At 45.6% G+C, this 16442-nt stretch overlaps 1 protein-coding gene across 1 annotated transcript in view; it reads right to left on the reverse strand.

Annotated features, from left to right (window-relative positions):
- Positions 1-2140: 2140 nt before the first annotated feature.
- TMC3 (transmembrane channel like 3) overlaps positions 2141-16442 on the reverse strand; it is a 28671-nt gene continuing 14369 nt past the window's right edge. Inside the window, exons 13-22 of the mRNA XM_055002296.1 lie at positions 16149-16403; positions 15026-15154; positions 13789-13856; positions 12396-12524; positions 10775-10885; positions 6811-6936; positions 6083-6161; positions 5815-5857; positions 4506-4830; positions 2141-3502 (exon numbers count right to left, since the gene is read on the reverse strand). Coding sequence (XP_054858271.1) covers positions 2641-3502; positions 4506-4830; positions 5815-5857; positions 6083-6161; positions 6811-6936; positions 10775-10885; positions 12396-12524; positions 13789-13856; positions 15026-15154; positions 16149-16403 — 2127 coding nt within the window. The 3' untranslated portion in view covers positions 2141-2640. The remainder of the gene's footprint in view (positions 3503-4505; positions 4831-5814; positions 5858-6082; positions 6162-6810; positions 6937-10774; positions 10886-12395; positions 12525-13788; positions 13857-15025; positions 15155-16148; positions 16404-16442) is intronic.

A 16442-nucleotide genomic window follows, 5' to 3' on the forward strand; every position in this document is an offset into this window, starting at 1 on the left:
CGGCTGTAGGCGATAGGCGTAGCCGGCCGGGAGCCTCCGGAGCGCCGCCTCTTGCTTGGCGAGGAAGCGCCTCTTTGCGCTGCGCCCGGTTTTCCATTCCGGTAGGCGGCTGCCAGTCCGGCCCAGCCCAGTAAAGAGAGTGCGGGGGTGGAGGTTTGCCAGGGTGTGTAGCTGCCCAGCTCGTCCCTTTCGACTAGTAGAAATTCAACCGGCAAAGCTTTCCCCTGGTAAGCAAAAAGGGTAGCTGAGGATTTCCTCGAGTTTAACAATAATAATAAACTTTCCTGATTTGCACTAATCCGAGAAATATAACCTCACCAGCTCCAGAAAAAAGGGTACAGAAGGTGCCAGAGGGGGGTTCCCCCGCCCGTTAGAAATATTCAGCCACTGCTCAGCTAGGAGAGGGAGAAACCCATTTCTGATACCTGATTTTACAGGGTATAAAATTGAGGGGGAGGAGACAACCACTCCCTCTGCCCTATTTAAGTGGCACCCCTGCCTTCAAGAAAGGTGACAACCCCCTACATGTAATTAAAAATGGCTTGTCTGCCATCTTGTGGTCATATTGGGGGGGGGGGATACTGGTTAGAAGTGTTACCGTCTATTCTGCCCCCCACTCAGAGCTCCGTGGGAGCTGCTGGCATTCAACATGAAGAGAAAGCACACGGTACATGCTCAGTGGCAAGGAGAAATCACAGTGTCGGTGGCTCAGGGGTATTCTGTTACTCTACATGAGCCAAAGTTTAGCTATGGCACTCAGCGTGGGTTTCTGGAGCTTTTCTTCTGAGACTAAACCCCAGCTTTCCCTCTAGCATTTGAGCTGGACTAACAGTGCAATCCTATGGAGAGTTACTCCAGTCTAAGCCCATTGAAGTCAATGGGCTTAGACTGGAGTAACTCTCCATAGGATTGCACTGTAATTGAGTTCTGCTTAGAAACCAGGGCTTTGTCATTTGAATTTCAATAAAACAACCTGTCCCCCCAAAGAGTACTTTGCATCCTTGATGGGCCAAGTGTGAGATGTCCAGCCTGTTCTATGGATTTTTTTTAAAAAAAATCTACTTTTGCATTTTAAAGTAAAGAGTAAAGAGCTCCTGTTCAAAGGTGCATTACTGGTAGAACATCACCATGGAAACATTCTGGGAAACACTCATCTCTGCAGGAATTTGGGTGCTAAGATTCCTTGGATTGGCTGCCAGCAATAAAATGTGGGGAAACCAGTTTGTGAGTATTGTGAGTAAACACACATACAGTACACCTGCACAAGACATTTCTTTTAAGAGCAGGAAGGAAAAGACATGCTATGCTAACTTAGCCCCTTAAGATTCCTCAAAATTTCCTATGCTTAAGTGCTCCGGTGCTTCCACCCTCTGTGCACATAAAAGGAACCCAAGCAATGCCAGATGTTCCCTGTTATATCTCCACAACAAAACGGGCTAGAGCCTTTTTTTAAAAAATCAGCTGGGAATTCAGAGGAACGAGTAGATCCCGGCAATAGATTGTTATAATGTTATTGCACTACAGCACAGTAGCAGTCGTTTTGAAAAAATCCTTACAGTGATGAAGCAGTGAAAAATGCAATGGAGGAAATAGAAGCTGCAATATCACCCCTCGCTAGTGGGGGCTCTCAACCTGCAGAGAGCCGGAACTCTTATCACAAGCCACTGGGGGATACAGAGAGATGTCTAGAGTCCTGTTTCCGTCTCCCACTGCCTTACACACATGAAATTTCATAAAGTAATAAAGCTTTGCTCAATGTTGCAGCATGTCTGTTTTGAATGCTTCAAAGTGCCTGTCTTTCATTCCAGTATCTACCATGCATTAAGAGAGAAGCTGTAGCACAGTGGTAGAGCATCTGCTTTGCATGCAGAAAGTCCCGGGTTCAATCCTTGGCACCTCCCGTTAAAAGGATCAGGTAGAAGTTGAGGTGAAAGGTTTTGAGATCCTGGAGAGACAAGACTGATATAGATAGACCAATGGTCTATATAAGGCAGCTCATCAATTACAGTAAAACAATTCAACCAGTTTTTTCTGATGCGAATACAGACAAGATGTTCCTATAGAGTTTGGCCGGACCTGTGCGAGGCACCAGAGGCTTGATCCAGTAGATAGCGCCTTTTTAATTTTATTTATTTCCTATTTAAAACATTGACATCTTGCTTTTCTCTCAAGGATGCTTAAACAAGTAACAACACGTTGCAATTAGAAATAAAATGGTGACAGCAAAACTACCACAATCATACACTTTAACACAGAATCACAGTGAATGCCTTCCTCCAGACGCTTTTCATTGTGTGCCACAAAACATTCTGGGAAGCAAGACGGTGAAGAAGCTCTTAGGACCTGGTTTTGGCAAACCATTCCAGAAATGTGGGATGCACCAGCTCTGGCATATATTGGGTGAACTGCTTGAAGGGAAGGCACAGCGAGTAGAAAGGAATCCATACACTGGGCACATTGAAGGATATCTAAATGATATGAGTTAAAGGAATACTGAATCTGGGGGGATTAGACTACACCAGAGATTGTTTACATGGAGGATAGGCCTCTTCTGCTACTTTTTAACACAACACAAATATTTTGGGACCTAAGTTTTCCAGACTTTTTTTGTCATTCTAAAATAATGCAAGATTTTCTTTCCTAGACGTTGGAGCATATCAGTTCATTAGCCTCAGCCACATCAAGGTCGATTCCAGGCTTGGATTTTTTCCGGCTTAGTTTTGCTCCAGATTTCAGATATTTCTCTTTGCTGTGAATGACCTGGATATACTGATCATTGCTGCTGGTTGGCTGATCGCTACTGGAACCAACGGAAATAGAATCGGACTCGGTTGGAGATGGCTCCGGCTTGTGCTTGGATTTAGAGGTCTTGGCATGGTGTTCTGGGTAGTGCTTCTCCAGTTCGATATTTTTCATGTGAATCTTTCTGTGCGGGTGGGGGGGCCTGTCAAATGCTAACCCAAATCCACCTTCCCAGGATTTGTAGTGTGTTTTGGCCAAGGCCTTACTAGTAAGAATTTGGCCATCTGCATATTCTCCAATGTAGAACCGGGGTGCTGCTCGGAGATCAGACAGTGACCGTGGCCGGTGAGACCTGTTTGCCATGCTTCTCCTTAACTCTTCCTCTTCCTCCTCTTCGCTGAAATGAGGGGAATACGCCCTGTGTGGGTTTCGAACCAGATACCTTCGGACATTTCTTGGATATAGTTCAATGACATCCCCTGACTCATCCATTCGATAATTTCTTGGCAGCCGTGTGGTGGAGCGGAGGAGTTTTTTGCGGGGATCATGCTCGTTCACAATAAAATACCTAGCTGTGTGAGCGCGACGGCCCACAAAAGCAGGAGCTCCAGCACCATGAGTTTCGGGATTGATTTGCCGAAGACTCTTCCGAAACAGAGGTTCTGAATGAACATCTTCCACACGCTTCTTGAACTTCACAGGGGTATAAGCCTTTGCTTTACAGAGTTCACTGGCGCTCCCATGGGCAGAACTGGAGTATCTAGGGAGAAAGGCAGAGAGGCGGAGGGGATTTTGTCTGCATTAGATTTCAAAATGTCTTCAATGAAATCATTGCTAATGATGGACAAGAATGGCTCCCCTAAAAAACTCACCAGTTGCTAACCATCTTCTCCTGCAAGCATGCAGCAATACTGTGCATGTTCTAAGATGCAATCTCTGTCCACACAGGGACATAATGAGGCCCAACCAGTCAAGCCAGGACTCCGAGTCAACCAAGCCTGCATCCTAGGTCTCTATCCTATCCTTCAGAATCTTTTAAATTTCATAGGGTTTCCTTGGAAGGCAAGTTGATGTAAAAAGTTCTCCTAAATGGAGAAGGTTTGAAAAACACTGTTGCTTGTTTCGTTTTTAACGTGAAACTGATTTGCGATAAGCATCCTTCTAACATGTCGCATGCAACCTGATTCCATGCATTTTTATCTGGAATTCAATCTTAGTTCAGTGGGACTTGCTGTGCAAATAATTTGCACACAGCACAGGCCACTTTTACTCATGAGGCTTAAATTCCCCCCTCTACCCCGACCCTGATTCCTTTGTGTACAATTTGAGCATCCATCTACATTGGCTAAAGTGTTAATTAAAATTTATAAGGTTTTGCTTTCTTTTTTGCATGAATAATATTCATGCATGTGCACAAGCAATCTCAAGGAGATGATTCAAAGGCACTTTTCATGCCGTATAGTAAATCATGGGCCATTTAACTAGCCAACAAGTAGGAAAGACCAGGTTGGCTATACCTCATGTTGATTAACAGAACTGCAGGATACATTTAGTCTAACAGGCTGCTTCATACATGCTCTGTTTGGCTTTGTCCTCCTCTTGAATGCTCAAAAACTGGTGGCTTCTAAATGTCAGGAGCGACTCAGTCGAAAAGCAGTAGTGATATAAAGCGATCATCTGTGCTGTTTCCTCATTCACACATGCATGAATACAACAGCTAAACCCTTTTGAGTAAATCCATTTCCTGTCCTGAAAGACCTTACCGGTTTGCAATGGGCTCAGTTCTGGGCTTCTGAATACTCGGAAGAGAAGGTGTCGGCGTGGCAGGTGCCGGAGCAGCAGGTGCCGGAGCAGCAGGTGCTGGAGCTAGCGGAGCTGCATTTGCTGCAGTCGGGTTGATTGGCTTGGTGATGTCAAGCGGGGGTACGGACTGGGAGACTGTCTGTATTTGGCTGCCTTTGGGGGATTCAAAAGTCAATACGCTGCCATTCTTCCTCGGCGTTGAGGACCGAGCGGAAGACTCCTGACTGATGATGTCGAGCTCCTGTTCTGGCCTTTTGCCATTGCCTTCTAAATGCTGGATTCTGACTAAAAACAAAACCATCACATCCCATTTCAGTCATCGACTAGAATAGCAGTTTTAAAGCTGTGCTCCAGCGAACCTGGGAGAGATTATCAGGGTTTTCAGAGGACCGTCCTCGAAGGACCACTTTCTCAACCCGCTACTGATCTCCCTCGGTAACCTTCAAGCACAGGGGACTGTAGTGTGCCCCGTCCTGTATCTGAGCTGGGCTCCAAGAGAGCAAAAGGCCTTGAAGAAGGAGGCACTACAGAGACAGAGTACCGTAAGTAGTATCTGTGCAGAGTCAACAAGCTGGCAGCAGGGTATAATCTCACGGAGTGCAGCCCCCAAAGCTGCCAGTTTTTCCAGGGGAACTGATCTCTGTAGGTCCGGAGATCAGTTGCAATTCCAGGTTGGCAACCCTCCTTGGGTACAAAGGTACTCCACAGCTGCCTTGCCTTATATTATTAACAGGGACTGCATAAGGGTCTAGAACAGACATTCCTTTGTCTTTGAGCCAAGCTGCAAGTGACGAATGACACGTAGTGATCAAGCGGAGTGCAAGTGGAGCACAAGTGAACAAGGAGGAATACAAATGAGTCTGTTCACTTGCCGTCACTTGTAGCTTGGCCCTGAGTCTGCTCCGATGCACTGAGCAGCAAACAGGCAAACTTTATTTTATTTTATTGAACAAAATTTATATTCCACCTTTCTGCTCTCAATGAGGGCCACCAAGGCACCTATATGGAACTAAAGTGAGGCCTAATAGGCCTGGACGTCCCCCTCTGTGCTTGAGACTGAACTTGAGAACACATCCCAGGATCCTGTTCCTCAGCAGATGTGTCAGTGAGGGCAGATCCAGCGCTTAACTTTGGTTGGATCATGCCAACTGCAGTAGGAAGAAATGAATGATTATTACGAATTGCGAAAAAGAACGCCACCAAAGAACGCATAATCGAATAAGCAGAATTCCTTTGGTGATATGCAGATCTCTTGGCCTTGTCTCTTACCTGCTGCCATTTGGACCACTTTTTTCTTGTCTTCTGTTCTTTCCTGGAATGCACACAAAGCTAATTAACTAAAAGCTTGTGGTTAATTAACAACAACTTCTTTAAAAAAAAGAAAAAGAAAGACGCAGGGAAAAATGTGGGCCTGGGATGTATCTTTCAACCCCTCCTGTTCCTTCTCTGGCAATTTAATTTTTTTAATTAACTGGAGCCCTTTATAAAAAGCTGCTTAGGAAATATGTGGCAGCAACAGCTTTTGATCTGTACTTACAGCCTGGATCTGCATCCTCAGTTGATTGTTAGTGAATTTCAGTGACCTTGCAATACTCTGAAGGTAATATATTAGCATACTGGAAGAGAGAAGAAGACAGGCCAGCTCTGAACAACATCACTTTTGAGAACACAGAGTTAGTGCCACCACAAAATGGCTGCCACAGGGCCAATCTCAAAATGGCTGCCATGGGGCATGGGCTCAATCATGAAAGGCCAGGAGGTTTCAAGCCAAACAACCTTCTCCAGCATAAGTGGTTGTTTCCAACCAACTGCACCCTGCAGACACAGAACTGAGGCCTCCTGGGTTCTTCTGAACCATGTGGCAGAGGAAAGCCAGGATTGGCTCTTTGCTTTGGTCATAAAGAAATCCATTGGAAATGCCAGACCGGGGATCACTGATCTGCATGGTAACTGCTTGGGTAGCTTTCTTAGGACAATACCAATTGTCTATGCGTGTAAATCACAATATTGATGGTAAAACATCTCTGCGCACAGGAAAATAACGTCATAGAGAAAGCATCTAACCTACTCTTTCCTCTGACATGACATATGTCTATGTGCAGGGAATTTCTGATGTGTGGCAGCATTCGAACATGCAGTCTTCCCCTCCTTGGGTCTTCCAGTTCCAAGGAGTTCTGCACTACAAGATTCTTCCCAGTACAACAAAGATGGTTTCTGATTATGGGCAACACTTGCAGTGAAATTGATGAGAGATTTACAACTTACAACAGAAGCAGCAAAGCAGGTAGGACGACCACGGGGCTACTTATGTATGTCATCACATTCTTGAACCAGACAGGAAAGTCATCTTGAATGGTTTTTGAGACGATGTCATAGATTTTTTCTTGCCCGCTAAGAGGGAAAGAGATTCTGTTGTTCTCCAAGAAAATTTTCCAGCATCTCAAAAATATATGAAAGATGTTTTCTGATAAACAGCCAAAACTATAGCTGCAAATTTTAGTGTAGTGGAAGAGTCCCGGGGAATTTGGGGTGGGTTGATGTCAGGATGCTGGCAGCATCTGCCGTACCCATATCTGAAGGCTGGGGCTGGATGTTATGATTATCTATTACCAGGGTTTTTTTCAGCGGGAATGTGGTGGAACGGAGTTCCGGCACCTCTTAAAAATGGTCACATGGTCAGTGGCCCTGCCCCCTGATCTCCAGACGAGGGGAGTTTAGATTTCCCTCTGCGCTGTCTGGAGATCGGGGGGGGGGGGGGGCCACTGGCCATGTGACTATTTTTGCCAAGAGCAATTTAAACTTTTAAAAATTCCCCCCTTGTTCCAGCTGACCCAAAGTGACATCATTGTGTGGTCTTAAGTTCCACCACCTCTTTTCCCAGAAAAAAAGCCCTGTCTATTACAGCTGTGTTTCTTCACTCTCATGGAATGTGAATCTGGTTGTTTCTGGAATTATCTCTCTTAGACTATGCTTGCTCCTAACTGCTGAGAAAGGAGCCACATAGCCTTGAAACCCCGTGTGTCCTCCCCTGCGTAGATATTTCCCAGCAGAATTAGCCAGCCTCTAGGAAAGGGGCGGGGGAAGGCTAGCCTGTGAATGATATATGTTCTTGATACTTGTTTGTGCTTCAGTCTTGACAATGAATCCAGTAAGATCATAATGCTAGCAACTTTTCAAGAAAGCTTTACTAACACAGTGGAGTCTTTGGGGTAGTCATTTGGCAGATCCTTACAGTTGGGGATAATAACCACACTTCAGTGCAATGCAATGAAACCCTAACACACAACTATTCTGACATAGTCAGATTTATTTTATTTAAAATATTCAATAAAACAAAACCACACTGGAACAGTCTCAAGCTCCAAGGGTTTGTCAATGATCCCAGTATCATTGTGTCCATTAGCAAGACCCCTGGAATTCCAGAGTGATTTTGCTTCTCCCCAAGTACTAAGCAGCACGTTGCTTGCAAATTTTTACCTCCTCCATGAAAGATATGGCCCTACCTTGAACATAAATCAGAGTCCCAATGAGGTCAAATGAGACTGAGAGAGGAACCACAAGTGACGCCTGACACAGGTTGGACACTAGTCAGCTTCTCTCAAGTTTTGATGGGAAATGTAGGCATCCTGGGTCGAATCCACATTCACCCATTACCCGCATGTTTATCGGATATCTTCCGTTTGCCTCCAATCCGTGATTTTTTCCTCTTCGTTCACATCCCTGCTTCCAATCCGCCTTTCTCGCGCGCCCCTCCGGTCACACGGCTGCTCGAAAACTGCTTTTTTGGGCGGGACCTTTTTTCCCCGCCCATTTTTTAAAAAATTTTTTGAGCTCACTTTTCCGTTATTTCGATCTTGTGTTATAAAGAAACATCATTGAAGATAATGATGCCTCTCTTTCCCCCACTGACAGCACTGATGGCTCTTCCGTTTCTTTTTTGGAAATTTTGAAGCATGCGGGAAGCTTTCGTGGGCATTTCCTATGCAGGACAGTTCAGTGCTCAAATTTTACTGAAGTTTCACAAAGCCAAGCTTTGGGCGGGTTCAGGCCGGTCAGTCACTTTGGATGAAGAGGCTGGTTTGAAAGGTGGTTTGAAAGGTGCAGTTTGAAAGGCTTGTTTGAAAGGTGCGGGTTGCATGTCTGTGCGAGTGGAGCGTGCCGAGACGCCACCCAGCCGTCCGCTCCCCCTTCCCCCCTCTCCAAGACTGGAGCGGCAGCGCCTGCGGGGTCAAGCCGGCTTGGTGGCCAGAGGGCCGTTTACCCCAAGGGGGGAAGGCTGCGCCCCCTCCCCTCCCGCGGACCGCCGCGCTGATGGGCGACCTCGCAGGGGCAGGCGCCCCGCGAGCTGGGCCTTTGCGTGGCGAGCGCCTGAGCCGGAGCGCCCACAGTGGAGAGGGCGCCTCGCAGCGCAGCGCATCCTCGCCCCCCGGCAGTGCAGCACTGGCTCACTGCAGAGAGAGGCTTGGAGGGACGCGGCTGTCTCCTCGGCCGGCATCCCCGGCCCGCCGCCGGGGCAGCAGTTTTTAAAATCCCTGTTCGTCTTCAGCCCCCCTCCGCGGATGTGCCAGCCCACGGGCCAAGCCACCTTTGCTGTCCCGGCAGCCCCCGCAAGCCCCGCCGTTCGGCTCAGCCGGGGATGCCTTGGCCAGTCCCTTCTCCACTCTGAGCCGGGAGCCTCCAGCTGTGCCTGGGCTTCGACTCGGTCTGCTGGGCACCTTCTTGACCCCGGCGGGAGAGGAGGCGAGTGATGAGCCCGCCGGCTTCCCAGCGCCTCCAGCCCCGCCGCTGGGGCGGCCCTCGGCAGCGACTGTTTTCTTTATTTTGAATGATTGATTCACTGTAATTTCGATATTACAGTAATATAAAATAAAAAAATAAAAAACAGTTAAAAAGGAAGTTTTGCGAGTCCGTTCTGAGGATGGATTCACCCCAAAATGATTTTTCAAACTACCAGATTTGATTCAGAAACAGCATAATCAATAAATCCAATGCTATGAAGTCAAAAACAGTCTTTTGCAGACTACGGAGCACTTGCAAGTTGAATCAGCCAATAGGAACTCTCGGAACAGCCGGAGAGACAGGAAGGGGGGTGGTTTTTAAAAAAACCGCGTAAATTGCGCATTGGACCGTTCACGGCCACCGTGAAACTCCCGTTGAAAAACTGTGACCACATATTCGGGAGAAATGCGAATGAAATGCGTCTGTTTAATGAGGTAATGTGACCAGCACTCAGGATTGCGGGGAGAATGCGGGGAAAACGCGGAAAAAAAGAAGTAATGTGGATTTGGCCCTGGTCTCGCAGCTTTGCTCTCTGACTGCTGTCCAATGGACTTTTCAACTGTCACTTGTCCAACATTCCGCCAAGCTGCCTACATTTCCCATCAAAACTTGAGGGAAGCTGGCAAGTATCCAACCTGTGTCAGGCGTCACTTGTGGTCCCGCTCTCACTCTCATAAAACACTACTCCAGCCTGCTTTTTTCTCCCTTTATAATATGAAATTCCAGCCCTCCTCCTCCTCACTTCGTTAGCTTATGCTATCTTTTGTTGTTGTTTTTTAAAATAAGTTAATAATAACATCATCATAATAACATTCGATTTATATACTGCCCTTCAGGATGACTTAACACCCACTCAGAGCAGTTTACAAACTATGTCATTATTATCCCCACAACAAAACACCCTGTGAGGTGGGTGGGGCTGAGAGAGCTAGAAGCTGTGACTGACCCAAGGTCACCCGGCTGGCTTCAAGTGGAGGAGTGAGGAATCAAACCCAGCTCTCCAGATTAGAGTCCCGCGCTCTTAACCACTACACCAAACTGGCTCTCAAACAGTTTCCATCTGTTTTATTTTTGAAGATATATGGGAAAAGGCATAAACAGTATTGCTATGCGATTGCTCCAGCCTTCCAGTAGTCTATTCAACAAAAGGGCTCAGGACAACAGAAAAGCGCTTGTATCTTAACAAATCTGAGTCCATCAGTACCTTAAAGACCAATACATTTTCCCAGGGTATAAGTTTTCACAAATCAAATCTCACTTCGTCAGTTACAAAACATTTCGTTCTACAGCTACACACTACCCGCCTGAAATTTATATTTTAAGATATTCTGCAATAATATATATTTTAAAAGAAAGAAACAACAGTGTGACTGTTGAAAATCATAAATATACACAATCTGCAAACTGCTAAACAGTTAGAAACAGGGATGTAACATCAGCATCAACTCACCTGAATGGACCACAGCTGAGAGAAGGCTTGTATCGGGCAATAGCAAATATGGTGGGTAACATACACAAAAACAGCATGAAAAGCAGCATGGCTAAGTAGAAGTTATTAGATCTACAAGGGAAAAGAGCATTATCACAAGACTGCTGTGCATAGCCAGACGCCTCATTCATCTCTGTGTTTCTTATTTGTGTTGCTAGGGAAATACTTCCAATGGAGTTTTATCTTTTTTCCTCCAGTGCCCTTCCCACCAAATGGTCTCCCAAATTTTGTTATATCCCATAATTTTGTTACACATACGTGATGAATGGATCACAGGTCCTGCAAACCTGGAGGAACACTCAGGTTTACAAACAAACACCTTATTTTTGATACCAGGGCCGTTTCCACATGGCTTACCTTTTGCTGGGATGCAGCGTGTTCTCGCACGAAATCACGGGATAACCGTCTTCCTGGTGCGATTTCGCGCGAGAACACACTGCATCCCGGCAAAAGGTAAGCCGTGTGGAAACGTCCAAAAACTAATTTGTACTTAGTAAACAATAACAGTGGCCCGGTGAGCCTGATCTCATCCAATCTCAGGAGCTAAGTAGGGTCGGGCTTGGTTAGTAATTGGATAGGAGACCTCCAACGAAAACCAGGGTTGCAGAGGCAGGAAATAGCAAACCACCTCTCTTACCATGAAAATCCCACTGAGGTTGCCATAGGTCAGCTATGACTTGAGGGCACTTTCCACCACCAAACAATAAAAGTGATGTTGCAAAATCAAAGTTCAGGCACAGAAATGCAGCAGTGCCCATAAATGGCAGGCAGGAAGACGAAGCTGAAGTGACCTTCAGGTTGCCGCCTCCACACCTGCCTCTTTTGTGCACTGGTGAGAGGGAAGGGAAGTTTGCAAAAGTGCAACCAGGAAGCAAGGATGCCAAATGGTGTGGGTGAGGGAGGGAGCCAGTGCAGCGAAGCCGGAGGGAATAAGCTGCAATGACAGGGGATAGGGAGGGAGCTGGAAATGGGGCAGGGGAAACCAGGGCCAGGGTGATGTCATGGTTAGAGTGTTGGACTAGGACTTGGCAGACCCAGGTTCAAATTCCCACTCTGCGGGGAAGCTTACTGGGTGACCTGAGGCCAGTCACTCTCAGCATAATCAACCGCACAGGGTTGTTATAAGGATAAAACGGGGAGGGGAAGAACCAGGTGCTTTGTTCTGAGCTTCTTAGAGAAAAGGCAAGGTAAAAAATGTGCTAGATTGTGGCAAAAAATGGGATTTTCCCTTCCCCAGTGTTCTTGTGTATATACAGGGCTTTTTTTCAGCTGGAACACAGTGGAATGGAGTTCCGGAACCTCTTGAAAATGGTCACATGGCTGGTGGCTCCACCCCCTGATCTCCAGACAGAGGGGAGTTAAGATCGCCCTCCGCACCGCTCCAGCGGCGTGGAGGGCAATCTAAACTCCCCTCTGTCTGGAGATCAGGGGGCAGGGCACCAGCCATGTGACCATTTTCTCCGAGGGCAACCCACTGAGTTCCACCACCTCTTTCCCCAGAAAAAAAGCCCTGTATATATCTATTACATGTGCAGGTAAATCTATCATCTATCTAACAGAATCTTTCTTTTATTTTACTAACCTTGAAGCTCTGAAGACTTGCTGGTGGGGCACGTTACAAGTTAACACTGCCCAACTCCGCAGGTACATAAGCCCAATTAGTTTGAGGACATTGAATGCTGGGAGGCATGGTGAAAAAAACGCCCCCATCCTAGACCAGAAAACACACACAGACAGTTGTTTCAATAGAATTTTATCTTGGCACTGTGAAACAGCAGAGTTAAGTGTGTTTTGCGACCACATGTATACACACACCAGCAAAACAACATAATCCTCCATGGTGTGCTTGATTTATGGAAAGGGTAAGATGGTTCCCACCTTTTAAATGTGTTTATTTTGAATTATGTTGAGAGGGAAGGTGTTCCCCTTGCAATCTGTAAAGGCTCTCCAAAGCATTTTCCAGTAAAAATGGAAATATGTATTTTTTAAAATCACAATAAAAAAGCACCAGCACAGTAAAACGAACAAAATAGCAAAGTAGCATCAATTAGCAATAAAATACTGTTTTATTTTTGTGTATTTTTTTAAAAATTTGAACTCTAATTTAGTGGTTTATTCTTGCTGCTTATAACGGATTTTTGATGTTTTGCACAGTGTTTTCTCCTAAACTACATTCTAATCCTTCTAAGCTGTTTTGATCATTCACTGTGTGTAAAAGCAACTTATCAAATCTTCTGTAATAACATAAAAAGAGCAGAAACCAAAATAAATTTAGTTAAACAGCAGAACAATAAAACTCTTTGGACCAGACACAACACCCAGTAGAGGAGGAGGCACATGAGTAAGTCTGGAGACATTTTTCTCCCCCTTCCCCAGCCTCTTTTTAAATCTCCAGTCTGATGAAGATTTCTGGAGAACCTGAAAACTGGCCCGCTGTTTTGTGATATTTTGTTTGTTTTTAATGAACACTCCCTATGTGGCCTTTGTTTTCAGATTTTGTTTTTTATTTTTGCTTTCGACCACTTGATTTTTTTTTTGTCTGCTTGTTTGACTGGCCATGGAGATGGAAAACAACAAGTTGCTGGACTAGATGGGCCTTTGACGAGATCCAGCAGGCCTCTTATACACAGCAGATGCCTGCAAACTAGGGTTGCCAGCTCCAAGTTGGGAAATTCCTGGAGATCTGGGGGGTGAAACCTGGAGAAAGTGGGGTTTGGGGAGGGAAAGGACCTTGGCATGGCATAATTCCATAGAGTTCACCCCCCGAAGTAGCCATTTTCTCCCAGTGAACTGATCTCTGTGGCCTGGAGACCAGTCGTAATTCCAGGAGATCTCCAGCCACTACCAGGAGGCTGGCAATCCTACTGCAAACAAACCCAGTCTGGCTCAACAAGACAGCCCAGATAAGAATGCATCAGCTGCAATGAAAACATGAAACTACAAAACCCATTCAGACATTCAGTTGCTATGCTTACCAAATCATCCCTTGATTGTAGACCAAATGCAGGACGTTTTCTGCTATTTTGAATTCTCCATATTCTGGCTACAAAGCAAATAAAAACAGATGGGCTTGGTCTCCTTTCAGGTGCTTTGGAGCAAGGACTCACTGCAAAGTTTTGCCCACGTTCTTAGCTGTAGAAACTTTGGCAGAAGGATTCTTAATGCTATAGTGAGCAGGCCACAATACTGCGTGTGCTGTAAAGTACTCACTCTCCTAACCCTATGTGATGGACTTCGTTTAAAATGCTGGGTTTGCTGGGTATTGAAACAGCAGAAAGAACTCATTGTAACACCTTTAAGTCTGATAACACAACATCTCTCATCCAAGTCAGCATCTTAAGAACCACACCAAGTATTTTGTGCCTAACACCAGTGAAGTATTCAGTACAAAAACCTCTGAGTTACTTCAGTTTTAAGCACCTGCCTACATGTCTACTTATTCTACCTCATAAATAAACCCCCTGTTTCATTTTGAATCTCCATAAGCTTTGTGTGCCAGTTCCTTTCTAAGGGAAGCGCAGACCCCTGATTTTTTTCTCTGCTTGGACTTGGCTGGGTAACCACGCCATTTGTATGTTCCTTAAGGGTGGGACAAGAAAGAAAGTTGAAGCTAAACCTCAACCACACTACTGAAGGCTTCCCAGGCCAGTATCCAGCTTCGTATGCTCAGTGAGAAGAAATTTTACCTCAGGGTAGAGGAAGGTCAGCCCAAGCCAGAGTTAGACGAGGGTCTGCAACACCCTACTTCGACATGGTTCCCGCAACACAGCTTGGCATCTGCCACCATTGCACATGTATGTACCTGTATCTGCAGAGTGATGTCGGGATTGTAATACTGTAGGGACTGTAATACTGTGCATATCATTCTGGGGAAGCTACACATCACAGTGGGCCCGGGGCAGTTGTTGAAGAAGCTCCCTGAACTGCATTCCCTCCTCCTTCCCCATAACATGCAGTTTCCCTAACCGGTGACGTAACGTTGCCTTGTTATTTCATGCATTGCTCTGCCCCTTGCCAGTGGCAGCCAATGACGTGAAGCAGGGCCAGGGAAATGCACAACGTGACAAGGTAACATTACGTTGCAGATAATCAGATCTACACATTTCAGGGAGAGTGAGAAGGCAACACAGTTGTCAGCCGATGCCCCACATCTGCGTAATGGTGACCCCAGAGTATTTATCCTCTTTCTACTCGTATTAAGCATATACTCACAAACTTGCTTTCCAAATCCCAGCACCAACAGTCACTTAAGTATCGGACAAAGAGTCCACGGAAGAAGTCAATTAACAGGATGCTTGCCACTGTGAATAGCATGTCGATAATTGACAGCTTCAGCATTTCCTAAAACATGAAAAGGTGCACAGAAGCATTGGATCTCAGACTAAAGCAAGAGACGTCACGCCCAGTCTGCAGAGCATTGGTATCTTCCAATGTTACAAACAAGAACCATTCAATTTCCATTATTTTATTGGGGGACCCTGGAAAAGATGGGCACCGCACTGTGCCTTGTCCTGTGTCAAAACTGAGATTCTACAAAGCAGACTTACATTGAACTAGGCCACAGGGGTTGGTTCCACATTAGCCATTTTGTCTGCCATGATGCATTCACTTGTTTTGTACGGCCAATCCAGAGGGTGCTATGGGCATGCTGCTCCATTCCAATATTTTCTGTGCTGTTTCCCTATGTTTTTATTCACCTAATTTGTGATTCACCCCCTGCTTAAAATGCGATTGTAGTTCTAAGCTGTCCGATGCAAACAGAATAGGAAATCATGAACCAATGATCTGACTCACTACCAACCAACTTCATATTTGTACAGTGTTTTCAATTAGCTTTGCTTGCGTTATTTGAATAATCCCAACAATAATTCTGTAAAGTGAGTTAGTTGAATTCTAGGGGCGATATAACGTGCTCTATTTGTCCCTCTCCCATGTCCAGTGGAATTTCCTAACATCGAGTATCAGACTATGATCTGGGATACCTCCGTCTGAATTTCCGCTCTCTGCTGTGGAAGCTCGTTGGTATCCATGGGCCAGCACTCTTGTTCAGTCTGACCTACCTCACAGGGTTGTAGTTGGAAGGATAAATGGAAAAGGGAGAACTAATGGTGTAAGCTGTTTGGGTCTTCACTGGGGAGGAAAGTGAGGTATCAATAGCTGAATAAATAAATAAATAAGCCCTGCTCTTTAGTTGGGCCAAGGAGAATTGGACTTGGAATCCAATCAGGAAACATGGAAATATAAATTTACAGATTCTCCAGACTGCAATATCTCTACTGTCCCTTTCTCACTGCCGTAATACCAAACTAAAAACTATTTCCAGACAGCTGCATACTTGACCAACGTATGTCTCCCAGCACTGATCTTGGTGACTTTGGGTGTTATATTCGTAGGAAGCCGTATTGTTGATCACGGGGTTAACAGGCAAGATGTAGTTCTGGGTTTGATTCTCAGCTAGAAGGAAGGTGCCGTTCCTTGCAATTTGCATGTTAGGAAAGGTGGTTAAAAGATTTCCTTCCAAGAGAGTTTTAGCAGCTAATGAGGAGGTAGTATCCACTGCATTGCTTCCATTGCTGTGAGTCTCAGAGTCCTGAAATGGATGTACACCAAAAACAATGCATGAGTTAGT

This window comes from Eublepharis macularius, chromosome 18 (assembly GCF_028583425.1).
Source record: "Eublepharis macularius isolate TG4126 chromosome 18, MPM_Emac_v1.0, whole genome shotgun sequence".
Lineage (NCBI taxonomy): Eukaryota > Metazoa > Chordata > Lepidosauria > Squamata > Eublepharidae > Eublepharis > Eublepharis macularius.